This window comes from Xenopus laevis, chromosome 7S (genome assembly GCF_017654675.1).
Source record: "Xenopus laevis strain J_2021 chromosome 7S, Xenopus_laevis_v10.1, whole genome shotgun sequence".
Taxonomy (NCBI): Eukaryota; Metazoa; Chordata; class Amphibia; order Anura; family Pipidae; genus Xenopus; species Xenopus laevis.
In genome coordinates this window covers 62,757,121-62,777,303 of record NC_054384.1, presented here as the reverse complement: position 1 = coordinate 62,777,303, position 20,183 = coordinate 62,757,121, and the positions used below count along the sequence as shown (strand labels likewise).

Here is a 20,183-nt window from a genome sequence, read left to right as displayed (position 1 = left end):
AGCAGTTCTTCTGTCCATATTTTTCTAATGTTCTCCACTCGCTTAATAAAATAAATATTGTGGCTAAACTTTCAGGTTAGGGTGGTGTGAGAGCTGCCTCAGCAGTTACTGATCTGCTCAGAGTTTTCTGCTTAAAATTAGCTGCCATCGGTGTTGGACTGTTGTTTCATATATAGTTAGGGCCTTTGAGCTCAAACTTCTATTCTAGGCCCCTGGTACAGTAAAGGTTGCCACCTGGCCGGTAAAAATGATGGCTGATCCCAATGTTATTAATAGGGAACAAAGGTAAATATATTTTTCCAGAAAAGGTGGCAACCCTAGGTACAGTACCCCAGTCTGACACTGCTTACTGCCATGACATGGTGGGTTAATGCACGGGGCTAATGTTCTCAATATGCATGCAGTGATATTACTACCATGTCTGGGTTTATTGGAATGCTCACTGTTTATTTGTGTTGTGATCCTACTGGCATTCCTTGGGTTATTGTCCATTTTGTGAAGTGATCATACTGGCATATCTAGGTAATTATGTATAAAAGCAGTGCATACATCCAAACTGTCCTGCTTTTTGCAGCGCGGTCCCAATTTTAGTGCACATTCTGCTGTCTCAGATTTAATATAAGGGTAGAACTACACTGGAGATTTTGTGGGTCCAATTTTATCTTATAATGCCATGCAGCACAACACCACACAACAGCACAAGCTTCTGTAGGATGCTACAAAATCTAAGGGTAGAACTACTTCTGAGCATTCTGACGCAATGAAACGCAGGTGTCACGTCGAATGTGCCGAATCTAATGTAAGTAATACAAATGTTGTACATAGAAGTTGATTGCATCTGACACGACTGTCGGATGCGAATGCTGCATGTTGTGTTGGATGCAATCAGCGTCTACGTGCGACATTTGTATTAATTACATTAGATTTGGTGCATCCGATGTGACGCCTTAGTTTCCTCTCATCATGTCAGAAGGCACGGAAGCATAACGTGTAGTTCTACCCTAATAGTTAATACATCTTTTATCCATTTTATTTAATAATTATACACCTGATGTGTCTAAAATAGGTTTGGTATGTAATGGCAGGGTCAAAAGGTTTTCACTACACTTCTTGTTCAAATTTTTTTTTAGCACTTTCTAAAATGTTGCGATAGTGGCCTTAAATTTTTAGCACTGTTCTATGAGCTTGGGGCTCAGATTCACCTTATGCATATTTTGAGGCAGCCCTGCTATTTTGTATATACATTGTGTGCCACAGCAGCTGGGGGGTTACAGCACATGCACATTGGTTGGACCCAGGAACTCAAAAATGACACTGTCTAAACCCATCTGGAGGAACTTGGAGTTCAGGCAATACTCAAACAGCGTTACAAAAGCCCTTCCACTGGTTGTGAGACCAAAGGTGCCCCAGCACTGTGTGATACATTTGTGATTTCAATTGTCAAGAAAACTGGGCAGGGCAACAAGCTTTAAAAGAGAAAAAAAGTTATTTCCCCTATTTTACGCAGCTCTCTGAACTGGCTCAAATAAGAGGACAGGCGTCTTGTTTCAAGTAAAATGGCTGACGACTAAAGAGCCGCCTGATCCACTCATCTCAGCGCAAACAGTTTGCGCACTGCCTGTTCATAGAATTAAATATCGTGCGGACGCTTCGTGCAATCTCAGTAGATGTATGCGTATTATAAGCTTGTCACAAATGTAAAACAAGCTTGTCGAACATTCAACTAAACCTCACAAGGCCCGACTAACGGGGAAACCCGGGAAAGGTCACGTCACAGTGTTTTTATACCAATCAGGGTGCGCGTCTTAATGGCGTAGTTCTCTATGGATTGGCTGGATTTTTTGTCTGTCGTACCTTTAATCCAATCATGTGTTCAGCTCAAGCCCAACCTCAGGACGTGAGCAAAAGAGGAAGGAAAGCTATTCTGTTACTATGGTGAGCACTGGGGACGCGGCCGTTTTAAAGTGTTAGTCTGTACGGCGAATGGAAAATGTCGCCGCCTGTCTCAGTGTTGGTGGAAGGAAAGCGTAAACAGAATCCTGCCGCCACTGTGAGATTTAAACCTTCGCGACTGGTGGTGAACCAAGCAGTACTGGCCGAAAGGAACCCAAGCGCAATTGCACCAGTGGGAGCCTGGGTGGAATGTGCCCCTAATGATCATTATGAATGCGAAGGCAGGGCCATGGTGAGTTTGGGGGTCATGGGGGCTTTGGTTGTCCAGCAGAGGGAGCAATTTACTGCTTGGATTATTTGTCATAAAGGATAAGAAAGGCATCCCCATGCTCCGTATAAAAGGCTTCTGAGTGGCGTGGACTCGATAAAGGTTAAATCGAAGTTCCTTTACTGAGTGACAGGTCTAAAAAAAAATATTGAAAGGGTCATTCAACATGAAATCAATAAATAGTGTTATGTTGAAGGTATCTGACTATTTTGATTTGTTAGGTAGATAATTAGATTACTAATGGTACACAGATAATCCTCCTTAGGCTGAACTTCAATGGCATCTTTCGTCGGATCGTCTCGCAACGACAACGCAGGAGATAAGTCGATGTAGTTGCAGGCGTCAAAATATAATGGGACAGAACGAAAAGTCGCAGGAAAAAATTAGATTCCATCCAACATGACACGACTTTTGTTGGATGTGAACGCGTCTTCATCTGACAGTCTTATCGTGTGGCTACATCCGTCTTGTCTTCTGCGTTTTGTCGTCACAAGATGATCTGACAAAAGACGTCCATGGAGTTCAGCCCTTAGAGTAGGACTCCACGAGCGTTTTTGTCGCGATCCGTCGCGCTGCGACAAGTAAGTAATAGAATTGTCACATGGTTTTGCAGCGTTGATCCGACACGACTGTCGGATGCAGACGCTCGCAACAAAATCGCTTCTGTAAGTCCTACCCTTACACATCGATTTGCAATTTTACACTTATGATATAATCTAATTAAAACAAATGTGCCACCTGCTGGTCAGTTCTGCAGATCTGCCTGACAGTTGTAAGAAAACTTCCAAAAAAGTGGAAATTCTCTGCTTCGAAAGGACCTGACAAGAGTCATGTGAGGTTTCTTTGGTGTTTTCTAAGCAGAGTAACTTTAGAAGAGTAGCTCTTGAAATTTGCCCCAGCAGTCAGGCCTGTTGGAAGAACTTACCAGCAGCTGGTGCTGCTGGCCCATTAGCTGCTGACTCGGTCTGGAAGACTAAATGGGTAACTTTTATCTGTCTTTGTATGGCTATCTCTGTTTAATATGTTGAGGGGTGTTGGCTCTGAAAAATTGTAGGGCAGGCTTACATCATCATCGTAATGCAACAAATCAATTATTATTTTCCTTAGGTATCTGCTCAGCTACTGGAAGAACAACTGTTACAGTATGAAAAAGAAAAACAAGAACGGTTAAAGCATTTTCAAGGAGAAGTAAAGCGTAGGGTCAATCAACATGCAAGACTGAAGAAAAAACAGCAACTTCAAAAATCTTATGATGCAGTAAGATCTCATACTTTATATAATACTTATTGTGCTTTTTAATTTACACTGTATATCACTGTGTTTTTCAGCTTTATGTAACATATGTCTAGTCTTTTAACTGGACTTATATTAAATATCTTTATGGGAGGTGGCGTTTTTTCAAATGTTTTTTTTGTAGATGTATATTTTTTTTTTAATGAGAGAGTGACCCTTAAAGCTAGCAAAATTATTGAAGATAAAAATACTTCCCTTTGTACAGCAACATAAACTTCTCTGTGTTTGTTCCTTCAGTGAACTATGATGGGACCTACCTATTGTTTGAATACATCCTGTTGCATGGCTATTTCTATTTTCCTTCCTTTAACTTGTGTCTACGTTAATCCTGAACCACAGAATTGGTATGCTGCAGTGCTTCTCTCCACATTTGACACCAGGCTACACCGTGTCACCCATTCACAGCTTCTATTTAGTATATATATTTGAAGTGAGCATTAGGCAGTGATAGAAAACAGCAAGGAGAGACAAGGGTAGCATTGGAGCATGAGCATGATGGTACAGCTACCCTACAGGATAACTTACATTCATACTTTGTACAAGGTGTACAAGCCAGTGGTTACATGGACTCAAAGTCCCTTTATTTTAGGTCCCTGCAGTGTTATTACTAAACTTACTTCTCTGGTAGTATATGGCCAATATATCCCTTCTGCTGTGGGTATGCATTTTGGCAAAGCACACCTTTTTACTTATTAGCTTTCTAATCGATTATACCCTGTCCTGTTGTACTTCTTTCTCTGACAAAAGGAATGCTTTTCAATGTAGTTAAATCCTAGTAACATTAAATACGTTACTATAGTTAAATACTAGTAACATTAAATATGTTATTAGTAACGTTAAATACTAGGAATTTTTAAGAAAAAATTTATAGCCCCCTGAAGTACCACCTCCTGAAGCTCCAAGACAGTTTATTGCCAAAAGATTAGCCACAATAGTGCAAGCTAGACTGCTATATTTATTCTGCAGAATGGTTTACCATTCCTGAGTAAACAGCTCTAGACACTGTCTCTGTTTGTTTAGGATAGAAGCTGACATCACTTCCTGCCTGAGTCTTTCCCTGCTCACATACAGCTCTGAGCTCAGATTACAGCAGGGATGGGAGGAGGGAGGGGGAGAGGAGCAAACTGAGCATGCTCAAGCCCTGCCCTGGAGGTTTATGCTGAAAACAGGAAGTCTGGTACAGAAGCCCATGTGTACACAATAAAAGGAAATAAATGATGTGTTTATTTTGACAGAGGACTCAGAGCAGCATTACTTTGAGGGTTTACTCGTGTATTTATATAGACCTTTCTGATAAAGCTTACTTACTTTTAACCTTTACTTCTCCTTTAAAAATGCTATAATTAATATATGCTTCTGGTTACTCACTGCCTTCAAAAATAGGAGGTGGCAACACGTGATTGGTTTTAACGTTTGGGGAGGGATTTCCTGGGGTATAAATTTTGTGACCAAATGTAACAACAGTAATGCCTATGAATAAGTGCCTGTGGGTGCGAAACGCGTAAGGCAGAGCATCAATTGGTCTGTATGCCTACTTTTTAATATTTATGCTAAATAAAGAGTGATTTTTTAACTTTGAGAGTATTGACTGTGAATATATTTTTGGACTTTTGTTCAAAAATAGGATGACATGCCCTCAGCTACATCCTCCACATCTCCCAGCTCTGTTTCTGAAACCAGACGTCAGTTGCTGTGGTGCTATAGAGGTCAGCCATAAATTCTCTAAGAACCACAGAAGTCCTTCATCATATCGCTCGTGTCTTCACTGCTCCCAGCTTTTATCGACTTAAAATGGCAACCGAACCTAGATGAAACAAATGAAAATAATGAGAAGAACTGTTACAAAGCAGGCTAAAAATCCCTTCTGGAAAACTAACTAGAAACTTACTTCTGGTTTTAGAAGCGATTGGGCTAAGAGATGTGGCGTGTGAATGTAGGATGTAGCTGAGGACGTCTCCATACCTATTTCAGAAGACACTGCACAACTGGAAGTAGAATTGTATCATTGTAATTTCAATAAACCATTAAAATAGCAAACTTTGAGCAGGTTAGTATTATTGGAGGGGGCCACCAGGGATATTTTACTTAAAATGTTTTTGTGTTACGGTTTCTTTAAATAAGGTTATGCAAAAATAACTGGTATTGTCTTATTTCTTTTTCAGATTATGAAGGAAGGTTTTGCTTTGAAACAATCATGTGAGGCTGCAGTGCTTTTGAGTCCGAAAAAGAATACCTGTACTTACCGAAATACAAAGGTTGCCATTTGTAGTCCTTGTTCCCAGTGGGTTTCAACCCAAAAAATACATGAAGAGGAGGAGGAAAATGAAAATAGAAATAAATTACTTAAAAACCATACACACTTGGTTAGTGCTTTTAAATGTTGGTTGTATTCATTTGTGATGGGGTTGAAGCATTGTGGGAAAACTGTTTTGCTATTAAAGAGTACCCTAGGACGGCCTTAAGTAGAATATGGCCATAAATTTTCTATGTATTCCTTTTGCTTCCTTCCCTTCTTTAGACTTGTCTGCCACAAGGTTGCAGTGTTGTGCTGCTTTTTTACTTGCAGTTGTGACTGCCCGATATCACACAGCTATGTGCACTTGCTATAATGCATGGATATTTTAATGTGGCTGGGCATGTTACAATTTATTTTTGTAGAAACTAACTGGTATTGCAACTCACAGTAGAAAACTTAAATTATTCCTGTGTATGATACTGGAGTCAAGCTCTTGTTTTATCCTGTTTAATTCTGGGTTATATGAAATCTCAGGCTTGAAAGGCTTCTGTATGTATTTTGAAATTACATTTAATTTAATTTATATTAGGTTAAGTGCTTTTATATCAAGGATGTTTAGCTGTCGGCCCTCTAAGGTATTATGGTAGTCTCTCCTCCTACCTATATGTTTCATAGACTTCTTTGTATGATATTATTTTATCATGTTATCAATTTTTATTATTTTTATATAATTTTATTATTTTAATCAAACCCCCTAAGATGTTACATGTGATACATTTGGAAGTATTCTAAAAGGCTACTTTTACAGGAATAAACACCATATACATATCTATAGCCTCAAATATAATTGTTTGCATGGGATTTTGCAATTATAATCATGAATAGGTGGAATCTGTATTTATAATTTATCTAGCCTACCTAAAAATTCTCCAAATGTTACCTCTGCTTTGGTGCATGGTTGCATATTAACGTTACTCATGACTGATGAAGCCCACAGACCAACAATCTGATCCCATGAAGGAGGGCCTGGTGCAGACTTTAGCCTGACAGTGGCACATTTTCTCCCCAAAGAGTTTTCAAATTTTGCATCATGCAGTGTAATTCAATAAGATATATGTGGAAAATGGTATTTATGTAATTATTGATTAATTGTAATCAGTTAACTGCATTGATTGGCACAGGATATCCTTCTTAGTGGAAGGTATTAATAACTAAGGGAATACCGTATACCGAATTGTTATTTTTCTTATTTTCTAAAAGTGCCCTGCCTCCCCAAGGAAGAAACAAAGCTGACTCACCTAACAGGAGTTTAAGTTGGAAAGTAAAAGTTTTTTTGTGTATGGTCATAAAGGGCTAGCAAAACCAAAAATGAGATGACTGTTAATTTGTGAAGAGTGGGCACTAAAAAAGCCTGAATGGCACCTTTTACAATTACAGTGAACTATATATAAATTGTATTCCTAAAGCAAATGAGCAATCCACAAGTGCAACAGTTAGTATAGGTATGAGTGTTTATAATTTATGTGAAAGTATGGAGGGGTGTGTGTATGGATGCTGGGTTTTCATTTGGAAGGGTTGAACTTGATGGACTTTGGGGCAAATTTACTTATGGACGAATATCGAGGGTTAATTAACCCTCGATATTTGACTGTCGAAGTTAAATACTTCGAAAGTCGAAGGATTTAACGATATTCGTTCAATCAAACGATCGAATGAAAAATAGTTTGATTCAAAGGATTTTAATCCATCGAACGAACGATTTTTGTTCGACCAAAAAAAGATAGCTAAGCCTATGGGGACCATCCCCATAGGCTAACATTGACTTCGGTAGCTTTTAGGTGGCGAACTAGGGGGTCGAAGGTTTTTTTTTTTAAAGAGACAGTACTTCGACTATCGAATGGTCAAATAGTCTAACGATTTTTAGTTTGAATCGTTCGATTCGTAGTCGAAGGTCGAAGTAGCCCATTCGATGGTCGAAGTAGCCAAAAAAAACATTCGAAATTTTACGTTTTTTTTCCTCTATTCCTTCACTTGAGCTCCCCTCCACATTTCTTAGGCTGAGAGGAAGTCAAACCAGTCAAGGTCATGTAGAAGATTTTCTCGGATGGATGATCATTTATTCCTTTTGCATCACTCCAAATTCTTGTTTTTCCAGTGTAATCTATTTTCTTGCAAATACGAGTGTTAACGGACCAGTTACAGCTTTAGATGTTGTAACATCCGCCTGTCAGCAGCAGCAGCTTTGGTTGCCATTGAACAGAAGCCTAAGAAGGAGTCATGACTTTATACAAAATGTAAAAATTTTGGAATGAAATAAAATAGGACATTTGTTGCTAATCCGTTTATTTGGAAGAGCTCAATGAACAGATGCGTACTGTTTGTTAGAATGGTTTTACCTTGTGTTGGGTATTATTAATAAAAACGCAAACATTCTACTGAAAATCGAATTTGTGCTCTGTTACATGAGTACTATAGCTATTAAAACTGAATACAACAATTTTTTTTTTTTTTATGAGATGAATTGTACTGAAAAGTAATTGTTTGCTTTCTGGTAGCTAAGCAAGACTATGAAGCATGTAAGACACAGACTAGCAGCCTTGAAGACTGTGGAGGGAGATGAGTTAACTCTTCCTGGTGGCATCTGGAAGGTCTCACCCACTAGAGATGTGAGTACTGTAATTTCTAATAACTTAAATCTGATGTAACCCCGTAGTAGCCTGTCTGCCACCAAGTAATAGAATATTGTACATGACTTAATATTTATAAAAAATGTCTTGTTTCTCTGAGGCTGAACATGATGTTTTTTTGCCTTACAGTAAATCATAAGAGAATCCCATAATTTTTACCTCAAAAGCTAAGGGTATACATTTTCACTGATCATTAGGTTGGTTAGGAATGTTATGTTTACATAAAATTTGATGATCTCTTTCTAATGCTTAGGTCTTAAGACTTTACTGTCAGCTTTTACCACTACAATTTGTTTTGTACAATTTGTTAGAATCCAGTATCTCGGCAATCCACTGTCATGCACCAGACTGAAGAAGATCTTGAAGAGTTGTTCCTGACTGGATATCATGACCTCCCAGTGGAACTACTGGCGCAGAACTCAGATGCCCCCTTGTCAGAGATGGGATATATTAAGACTTCTAAGAATCTTTTGAAGCCTGTGAGTTTAATTTAATACATTATTTTAATGCTGCTTGCTTGTCATTAAGTAAGTTCAAATTTGGGGTGGGGGGATTTTGTGTTTTTACAAGAGCTTTATTTTTTTTTAACAAGAAAAATCATGGAATAGGTAAAATCGATTCTGTTTAGTCCAGAAATTAAAGCTATCGTTTCCAATGAAGACTGAGGGTCTAGGTTTAAAGGAGAAGGAAAGGCAAAATTACAAAACGATCCCAAAATGTTGGCAATTACCCCCTGTCCTGAAACGCTGGGTTCGATTTTCTCTCTGATCCTCTTAAAAGCTCTACTCACGTTCCAAACTTTATCTATATTTCAATAATTTAGCGGGCGCCATGTTTGTAAGTCTATATGTCACTTCCCCCATTAAACTTAGATCCCCACTGACTTCCCTGTGTTTGAAAAATCGTTGGTTAAACACATGAAAAAATGCAATACTGATTACAGACCTCAGTGAGACAAAACACGCAGCCTTTCCTCCCCTGTTCACAACACTCTTGTAAGCGGAGCGGGAGTTAAGAACAGCATTGCGTTGCTTTGGTAACAAAAGCGCTCTCGCTCCGCTTACAAGATAGTGTTGCGATTTGCGAACACGGGAGGAAAGGCTGCGTGTTTTGTCTGACTGAGGTCTGTAATCAGTATTCCATTTATTCATGTGTTTAACCAACGATTAAAGCACAAAGTTAGAACGGACCAAGCATTGATAATTATGACGATGGGTGTCATGTGACTTGAATGTCTTCGCTGCACAGGGAAAGCATTCAATTGCGCATGCCCAGGGCACAGGGGAATGGTTGTGCGCATGTGCATGCCCTGAGATGGGGATTTTTATTAAGAGACTGATGTGATATACTTTCTATCTACTTGCCAATAATTTAGAATTCGATTTCAGAATAATTTCACAAGGAAACTCACTTGTAGAAAAGCTTCTTGTAAGCAGATCTTAACATACTGGCTAATACTTTGAGCTGTATTTGTATTTTAACTTTAGTTCTCCTTTAATACTGAAGGTGTTAAATTCAGGTGTGCCATTAACCATTCAGCAATTCAGTTTAGAATTCTACAGCAAGCTGTAATAAAAACAATGACTGTTATTAGCAACTACACTTGTAGGGTGTAGCTTATATGTTTATAAATTAGTCATTATATTATATTAGAAACACTCACAATATCATAACTGCAATCCAAACAGTGAAGGCATTTCAGAGCATGGTAGGTAGGACTGTTTTTACCCCCTCAAATTTAGAGATTTACTATGTATGGTTATTTGTACAATTGTTTGTCCAAATATATGGATTAATTTCTAATTAGTGGTGTATATCCTATACAAATACATGGCTAACCAACTTTGTGTACACTGCAGGGTTGTTTTGTTTTTTTCCGTCTGATAGAGATTAACTATTGTGTGTTCTTACAGGGTAGTTGAAAAGATAGGAAATATTATTCCTATAGATAGTGCTACTGCTGCTCTCTTGAACCTTCAAATTATTTATTTCAGTAATTGGCATCCAAACTTATCATTGTGCCTTGTACTTTGGAACTGCCAATTTAGTTGCTCACAATGTCCCTTCCTCCTACATTCTAGACTGATGTTAAGTCATAGGGGGTTATTTACTAAAACTCAAATGTTCTCATTATTTTAGTAAAACAAATTTGACCAAACTCCCATCCACAAGTTTACCTTATTTATCAATAAAATAATTTGAAAAATCAGTGCGGGAATTGTAAAAAGGACATCTGCCATTGACTACTACATGACCTTGACAGGTTTGAGATGGAGTGTTTTCTTTCTTCTGACTTTTAGCAGCCTCGGGGGATAATAAGTCTCGAAAAATTTGTATATTTTTTTTCATAAAAAATGGTTGCACCTTTAAAAATCCTGACCAGAAAAATTAAGGTTTTAGTAAGTAATCACCACAGTGTTAAGTCATATAAAGATTTATGTGTTAGTTTGTAGCGTTAAATCAAATTCATTAGGACATTATAAATAACCTGATGTGGTTTTAACGTGTACAACATTTGCTGCTTGATGTTCTTTATTGATAGGCTGACATAACTCTTTATATGACTTTTTCTTTTAGCAGCTGTCCATTTTGGAACTTTTTCTGGTTGATAATGGCCAATTTAACCTAGCAACCAGGCATTGGGGATTGTGTATAAATAATAATGAAGAAACTCTGTCCACACTGGGAAACAGTTTTTCTTTGGTTAGAGGGGTCAGTTACATCTGTCACCCAAATAGCTTTTCAAACTAGAAGCTGAAATGAGGCAGAAGCGGATGCCACATGATTCGAGAACTATAAACGATATGAAGACCAATTAAAAAATCTGCTAAAAACAGGCCATTCTATAACATAACTACACAAAAAACTTATAAGCAAACTACCCTTTATTTACCTCGGGTTGGTTTTGTATGTTTAATGTATACATCTATCTGTTGGTATTTATACTGTATACACGTGTTAATAAAAATAATTAAGGACAGATGGAAGCTGAGGCTGCACCTAATTTGTCCCTTTTCCAAATGGGTAGTAGCTCTTAGATTTCCACATAGACGATCAATATTTATTCAGGGCTCTTCTTAATTCTTAACTGGCTAACCATGCAAGGAAACATTGAATATCCGGGGTTGAAGAAATGTTCACCCGATATACTAAATATTCTTTGTATGTGAATGGAGCTAATATTACTATTCTGGACCATAATTGCATTTAACTGTTGTGATTTGAAAATACTGGTTGTCAGAGCTAAGGAAACATTCTACCATTCCATCCTTTTTATCATACTTTAATTACAGTACTCCTGTAGTCTATGAACGAGTTTAAGGGGTTACTCTAACAAAAGAATAGTTAGAAGTTCTTACTCACAAATACATATCCAACAGGATTCACTGGAAACAATAATGTAAAAAAAAACTGTTTGGTTAATATTTCTTAATAATTAGCTAAGCTAAGATTAAGGCAGTTTGTCCCTTTAACATTAGTGTTGAACATTACTGTGTTTCAGACATGCAGTCGTTTAATGAAGGAGTCTTACCCCACTGGTCCTTCCCCAGCATTTAGCACAGATTACCGTGCAGCACTTGTTCTTCGACCAGGTGTTGATGAGGAGGAGAACCGAAAGCAGGTGAGTGCAAGAGTGCAAAGAAATTGAAATTAATTCATTTTGTGTCATCAAAATGGGCAAGTAAAGGACTAATTAACTTGGGAAGGGGTGTTAATGAATTCAGTCACAATGCTTGTTTCCTTGTTCCAGTGCTCTTTTTAGCAGCAAAAAAATGCACCAACCTGGTGAACTCTTTAGCGCAGCTCTTATCTGTAATTTTTCTTCCCTTCTGGGTACCTTGGCAGATTTAGATTTACACCTATACATTAGTATGGTACAATATATTAAATGTCTGGGTTATGTCTACTGTCCATCTGGCTAAGAATGCCTGGGAAATGCAGTAGACATGGTGGCACATCACTGTTCTACAAAGTTTATCAGGCTAGAGCTTTTTTTACCGTAATAGGAGAACCAGCCCTGAATAAATTCACTGTGTATTATTATGATTAAATAGGCAATGTACTATTTTTATTACAGAATATAGCAAATGCATATTAAAAGAATGTGTGTTGGATATTATTTGCTCAAACATAAGTCCATTTCTGTCTGTACAAATCAGTATTTGAACCGTTTTGCGTAGCAGCTGATGAAACACTTCATTGTAATGCCACAGTTGACAAATGTATTGATGCTATCTTCCAACTACTTCCAACTTTTGGATGAAACATCTCCAAAAATGCAGACCCTTGATGAATGCAGATGAACTGAAAGAGCTCTATATCTGTGGAAATGAATGCCTAGTCAGAATGGCTTCATCAATGCTGTAAATGTAAAAATTAAAGATTACAGATGATGATACAAATTGAGGTTCACATTCTTATTAAAACCATTCACTCATTTGTTTGGGTAGATAGTTATGTCATACCCAGTTGCCAAACCATTATTCTCTAAAGGAGGCTATTGCATGACTATTTTTGTATACATGAGACTAGCACTCAATAGTAAAAAAACCCAAATCCAGCAGTGATTCCTTCAGTTACATTTAGTAGAAGAAACAGCAGCTTATCTGAAAGCAGTCCAATTATGACGTGCTGGCTTTTCCTTAAAGGGGCTGAGTGGTGAACCACCCCTTTAAACCTGTGAAAAATTATGGCTGCCATATGTCTGATAAATTAAAGGAGAACAGCAGTACAGAGAAGCCAAAGTGCAATTTTTCATGTAAGGGTTAAATGGCATAGGTTGATTATGGCCTGGAAGGGCCAGTAAAGAGAACAGCTCAGGCACACACTGGACCCCGAGCATTTAGTTAACTCACTGTCCAATTTGTATTAAATAGTAATGGCAAGTCAATGGATCCATTAGGCCAGCAAGGAGGCTGTAAAGCCACATTTGGTCCAATAATCTCCACTGTACAGCCCTGAGCTTTATTCTCAACTAGCAGCCATCCATGTGTTTCATGTCCATGATTGTTTGTCGTAAAAGATTTCCTTTTTGACTGAAATGCTGTAGAACCACTACTGCTGTCAGGCAACACTGAGAAAACATTAATGCTCTGCTGAATATTGTCTGTGGCAAGTTCAAAAATATATATGTATGTATGTACAGTGGTGTGAAAAACTATTTGCCCCCTTCCTGATTTCTTATTCTTTTGCATGTTTGTCACACTTAAATGTTTCTGCTCATCAAAAACCGTTAACTATTAGTCAAAGATAACATAATTGAACACAAAATGCAGTTTTTAAATGAAGGTTTACGTTATAAAGGGAGAAAAAAAACTCCAAATCTACATGGGCCTGTGTGAAAAAGTGATTGCCCCCCCTTGTTAAAAAATAACTTAACTGTGGTTTATCACACCTGAGTTCAATTTCAAAGGTTATAAAGCCATTTCCAAAGCTTTGGGACTCCAGCGAACCACAGTGAGAGCCATTATCCACAAATGGCAAAAACATGGAACAGTGGTGAACCTTCCCAGGAGTGGCCGGCCGACCAAAATTACCCCAAGAGCGCAGAGACAACTCATCCGAGAGGCCACAACAGACCCCAGGACAACATCTAAAGAACTGCAGGCCTCACTTGCCTCAATTAAGGTCAGTGTTCACTACTCCACCATAAGAAAAAGAGACTGGGCAAAAACGGCCTGCGTGGCAGATTTCCAAGGCGCAAACCACTTTTAAGCAAAAAGAACATTAAGGTTTGTCTCAATTTTGCTAAAAAACATCTCAATGATTGCCAAGACTTTTGGGAAAATACCTTGTGGACCGACGAGACAAAAGTTGAACTTCTTGGAAGGTGAGCGTCCCGTTACATCTGGCGTAAAAGTAACACAGCATTTCAGAAAAAGAACATCATACCAACAGTAAAATATGGTGGTGGTAGTGTGATGGTCTGTGGTTGTTTTGCTGCTTCAGGACCTGGAAGACTTGCTGTGATAGATGGAACCATGAATTCTACTGTCTACCAAAAAATCCTGAAGGAGAATGTCGTCAACTCAAGCTGAAGCGATCTTGGGTGCTGCAGCAGGACAATGACCCAAAACACACCAGCAAATCCACCTCTGAATGGCTGAAGAAAAACAAAATGAAGACTTTGGAGTGGCCTAGTCAAAGTCCTGACCTGAATCCTATTGAGATGTTGTGGCATGACCTTAAAAAGGCGGTTCATGCTAGAAAACCCTCAAATAAAGCTGAATTACAACAATTCTGCAAAGATGAGTGGGCCAAAATTCCTCCAGAGCGCTGTAAAAGACTCGTTGCAAGTTATCGCAAACGCTTGATTGCAGTTATTGCTGCTAAGGGTGGCCCAACCAGTTATTAGGTTCAGGGGGCAATTACTTTTTCACACAGGTTTGGATTTCTTTTCTCCCTAAATAATAAAAACCCTCAATTAAAAACTGCATTTTGTGTTTACTTGTGTTATGTTTGACTAATAGTTAAATGTGTTTGATGATCAGAAACATTTTGTGTGACAAACATGCAAAAGAATAAGAAATCAGGAAGGGGCCAAATAGTTTTTCACACCACTGTATATATTTGGGCCCGTAGCCACTGTTCTACTTCACATTGCTGGGTGTGGGTCATAGCTTTAAGAGAAATTTGTCCAGCCTTCCATAAATGACCTTTCTGCCATGTTTGTTATTATGGATGCTTATCCTGTGAGTGACTAAAAACTATTAATTTTGCAAATGTCATAACAATATTTTTAAATTCCAATAATTAATCTTCCATTGTAGTCTGGTATTTACCAAGATTTAGAGTTACATTTTAAATACCTCTGCCAACTGAGATGCATTGTGTAATAATCAGCCATGTCCTGTTACAGTGTTTGTCCAGATATAGACAATTGTTTGCAGTTGAGTGTCATATTTGTGGAACTTATACTGTGTGTGTAATTGCAGTTTTAGTATCAAGCAGTATTCTGGTGTGAAATTAATGGGTCCCCTAGTTTATAATGTAAGCTACTGTTTACCACATTTTAAAACTTCAAAAATATCTAGTGCATTGTTTTATCCTTGAGCTGAAAATACTTTATAATGCCATATAGTTACACAGTTAACTTGGGTTAAAGAAGTTCAAACGATACTAATGATCCCCAGTACATGAAAGCAAAAAAGTTCCAGAATCCAACTTTACAATGTAACAAGTTGAGGGAGGTATAGACCTGCATGGGTCCAGTCAGTCAGATCTGTGCTGAGTTCCAACCCAATTTGCCACCCTGTTATGCGCACTTTAGCCAGGTAACCCAGAGTACCCGCAGTCCACCTGCACAGTCACGGATTCAGGAACTTCCAGCCCAAAACCTGACCTCTTTGGGGGTATTCTCCAGAATCCGATCCTATGCAGGACTCTAGATAGAGGTTGCATTACACTATGAACCTAAGGTGAGACATGAAATGGTTCTTACAAGTATGATAGATTACTTTCAATCTGTGCAATTAGTCCAACTGACTGAATTCATTTCAAATAAATCTTGTATTTGTAAGTCTTTTGTATTTTTTCTTTTAAGTCTAGGGTAGTTATTTGCGAGCAAGATAGCCATACTATCTTGCACCCATGGTTTTGCGGGTGGCCTGCAGTAAGTGTTTCTAGTGGCTATACTACCTATTTAGTACTTTAGTACATTTGCTCATGTTCTCTACTGTGTTTCAGACCCAGAGCCAGGATAAAAAATGTTATTGCCTTTTAGCAGTATCTCCTGGTAATCCCTGTAGATGAAACATTTCTCATTTCAAATCTCATGTGGAATGCTGCAGCACTGATTTCAGAGCAGCAATTCAGAGAGTATATAAATGCATTGCTGATTCGACTTCAAATGAAATAACTGCAAACTAATAAAATAAATAATAATTTCTGAAGAAATCTTTGATTTTTTAATAATTTATTTGCATCTTATTCATTTTTAGCGGCAAAACCAGTATCTCATGTACAGACGACTGTTTATGGACATTGAAAGAGAACAAGTGAAGGAAATTAAAAGGCAAAAGGAGCATGAGAAGAAAATTAAAAAGTAATTGATTCCATATGAGATATCTGGAAAACAAAGATTTATGGACACATTAAACTTTGACTATGATGTAGAGAGTGATATTCTGAGATATATTTCATATTTCATTTTTTATTATTTGTGGTTTCTGGATTATTTAGATTTTTATTTAGCAGTGGTTTGCAGTTTCAGCAATCTGGTATGAGAGGGCCTGAATAGAAAAAAAAGAAAGAAAGAAAGCAGCCATACCAATAAAATTGTAGCTTTGAAAATCATTTGCTTTTCGAATCAGTGACCCCCATTTGAAAGCTGGAAAGATTCAGAAGGAAAAGGCAAATAATGCAAAACCTATAAAAAATGAAGGCCAATTGAAAAGTTGCTTAGAATTAGCCATTCTATTACATAGTAAAAGTTAACTTAACTGTGAACCACCCCTTTAAAAAAAAAACAAGAAAAATGTATAGTTACTTGAAAACAACACAGAATTTGTAACAGGTTAATACAGGAAATGTCTTGACAATTAGTAGCTAACATAAGTAAAATTAGGATTTTGACCCCTTTAAACCCAGTGATTTTACTTACTGACACAAATATATAAGTATATTCTACCACAATCCAAGAGCAATTATTTCAGTTCCTCCTCACGTCTCTGTTTGTAATCCTAGAAGCTGTAGGGTAATAGTTGTAAGCATAACATGCTCACATTTCTTCATCCTGACAGAATTAAAAGAGAGCGAGAATTCCAAAGGCAAATAGAGGAGCAGCAATTGCTTGATGAAGCAGACCAGGTCAATGAAAATTTACACGAAAAGCAAACTGAGTTGTCAAATCTTCACAATGAGCCAGAAAAACAACCAGAAAATGGAGAGAAAACACAGAGGAACATAGAATACGTTCGGTAATTTTCCCCTTTTGTCTTTCTGGAGTCTTTAATACTGGCAATATATTATCTTTTATAATAATAACAATAATATCCATCCTGAGAATTGCCACACCAGTGCCTTATTTCACATACCTATATAATGTTATCTAGCAAGGACACACTACTGTGGGACCCATCTTCATGTATTGGCTCAATATCTTTGCCTATGGGAAATCATTAGCTAGCCAGGTTTCTCTTTTGAGCATTCATCCAAATGTTTGTTTCCAATTCATTCTTATACAGACCCCTTAAATCTTAAGACTGTCTCTGGTGAAGATACCACTTCATGTGACATTAGCCTTATGCCACTAAAAAATGTTGACAATCTTTTCAATGTCAATTTAATTAGTATGAAATCCTCAAACTTGATAAGTATAATTTATATACTTTGGTTTTGTTATGTTTTATCTCTGTTCTTAATCATTTACATGCAAAGTACAGTACTGATTATTGATATCTGTGTTGCAAATTCTCTTCTTTAGGTATGTTGCAGCTTTAAGAGCGCAGATGAAGGAAAAGATTCAACTGCATAAAATTGAATTGCCACCATTATGTTGTTGTGGCTCAAATTTTTGGGAGTCACATCCAGACACGTGTGCAAACAACTGTGTTTTTTACAAGAATCCAAAAGGTAAATGATCTCCTAGTAATGTCTATTTTAGTGGCTACTGCCATTCATGCAAGAATATTTTTTATTTGAATGACCTTTTTGCAGTAAGTGCAGTATAATCATGTTTATAGGAATTCCCTATCATACTGTTCTGATGTTTTGGCCAGCTTTGGTATATTGGTAGAGGGAGTGCTAAGTTTTGTTAGGGACAGAAGCAGTTGTGCCAGTGAGAACACATTTACAGGTGCTTGGTATGACCAAGAAGTAAAATTAGAAGGTTTAGACAATGAAATGTAAGGTTCAGGACTTTAATTTCCAGTGTTGTGGAAAAATGTTTAAGAAATTATATTTTATTTTGCAGCCTATGTTCGAGCCTTACAGTCTGTGATCTCTTCGCATGACATGTGGGATGGAAATTTAAGCTCCAGATTCTAACCGGTAGCATCACTTCTGCAGAAAACAGAAAAACATGGACAAGTGCCTGAAATAATTTAAATTGCACATCTTATTTATTGGATCTTTAGTCTTTTCTAGAACTGCTCTGTCTTAGATAGAATTTATTTACATGAATTAAGTAATAAAAATAGATATAAACCTAGTTCGAGGTTTACAAAATGTTTACAATAATACATACAACATCTATTAAGTTTACCACTTCGGTTGATATTTAAAAATATCACCAATGTTTTCACTAAGGAAGTCATTCTAAGTGATTCTAATTACCTTTCTTGTGGAATAATTTAGTGTTTTCTCAAAAATGCATGGTTGACCTATATTTATATAAAAACTAATTGAGTGAGTTGAACTTTGTTTTCATTGTTATCCTAGAGCTGATCAAACATATATTAAAAGCAAGAAAACGATATTATTCATTGTAGTGTCCTTGGATATTGATCATTTACAAGGTTCTGTAGTTTAATAGACTACATTGTTTCATTTTGTGTTTTTGTAGAGGTGTATGTGCAAATGTACTTAATTTGAATCACTATACTTTTAAGTTGGCCGTACACGTAGAGGTCCATGGCGATTTCGCCAAACAAGCCAATCTCTCCCCGATATGCCCACATTGAGGTGGGCGATATCGGGCAGAACTGATCGTATGCCCCAACGATCAGGTCATAATGCAGCCAATATGGGCGGGTTGATCTCGGGACCGCATCAAAGAACAAATGCGATCACAATCCAACGGTATTTTTAACCCTGCCCGATCGACATCGGGCCGTCTTTTGGCCAGATATCGATTATGGAAGCCTGTCAAAGGGCCCCACACATGGGCCAATAAACTGCCAACTCAGTCTGTGGGCAGCTTTTATCGGCCTGTGTATGGCCAGCTTAAGAAAATTACAAATCATTTACACATTAAATAAACCCAATCTCATTGTTTTGCCACTAATATTAATTAATGCGGCTTCCTTACCATGAAGTACAAGGTACTCTCTGTTCTTGTCACAAAACCCCACATTAGAGCATTTTTATAGAGCGTATCTTGACAGCGCTATATAAATAAATGATGATGATGATAACCACATGTAGGCGTTTTGTCCGCCAGCAGTCAGGGCAGCTAAAATACTCACCATTCCTGATATTTAATGAAAAGCACCTTGAGTGATGAACATGGAGCAGTGAAAGACAGACTTTCAAATCTCCATGTGCAGCAGGCGCAGTGCATTTCATATTATAAGAAGCTGCGTCCGGCAGACAGGGCTGTTTTAACCACCACTGTTTTTTTCCTAAAAATAGTGGCAGACAACTTTTAGTGTGATGTAGAGAGTGATATACTGAGACAGTTTGCAATTGTTTTTCATTTTTTATTTGTCGTTTTTTATTTATTTAGCTTTTTATACAGCAGCTCTCCCATTTCAATGTTGGCAATATGGTTTCTAGGGTTCAAATTACCCTAGCAACCATGCATTGATTTGACTTAGAGACTGGAATATGAGTAGGAGAGGCCTGACAAGTAGATGAGTAATAAAAAAGTAGCAATAACAATACATTTGTAGCCTTACAGAGCATTTGTTTTTTACATGGGGTCAGTGACCCCCATTTGAAAGCTGGAACGAAGAAAAATGCAAATAATTCAAAACGATAAATAATGAAGACCAATTGAAAAGTTGCTTAGAACTGACCATTCTGTAACATACTAAAAGTTAACTTAAAGGTGAACAACCCCTTTAAGTGAATGGGAGGCAGTCTG

The 20,183-nt window shown here is 37.6% G+C and overlaps 1 protein-coding gene across 1 annotated transcript; it reads left to right on the top strand.

The window, feature by feature from the left end:
• Positions 1–1,909: 1,909 nt before the first annotated feature.
• On the top strand, positions 1,910–18,854 carry ccdc15.S (coiled-coil domain containing 15 S homeolog). The gene is made up of 10 exons (NM_001096685.1): positions 1,910–2,185; positions 3,329–3,478; positions 5,677–5,877; positions 8,306–8,416; positions 8,749–8,916; positions 11,940–12,059; positions 16,378–16,481; positions 17,179–17,355; positions 17,862–18,010; positions 18,351–18,854. The coding sequence occupies exons 1-10, from the start codon at positions 1,991–1,993 to the stop codon at positions 18,422–18,424; spliced, it is 1,449 nt and encodes a 482-aa protein (NP_001090154.1). The 5' UTR covers positions 1,910–1,990; the 3' UTR covers positions 18,425–18,854.
• The last annotated feature ends 1,329 nt before the right edge of the window (positions 18,855–20,183 follow it).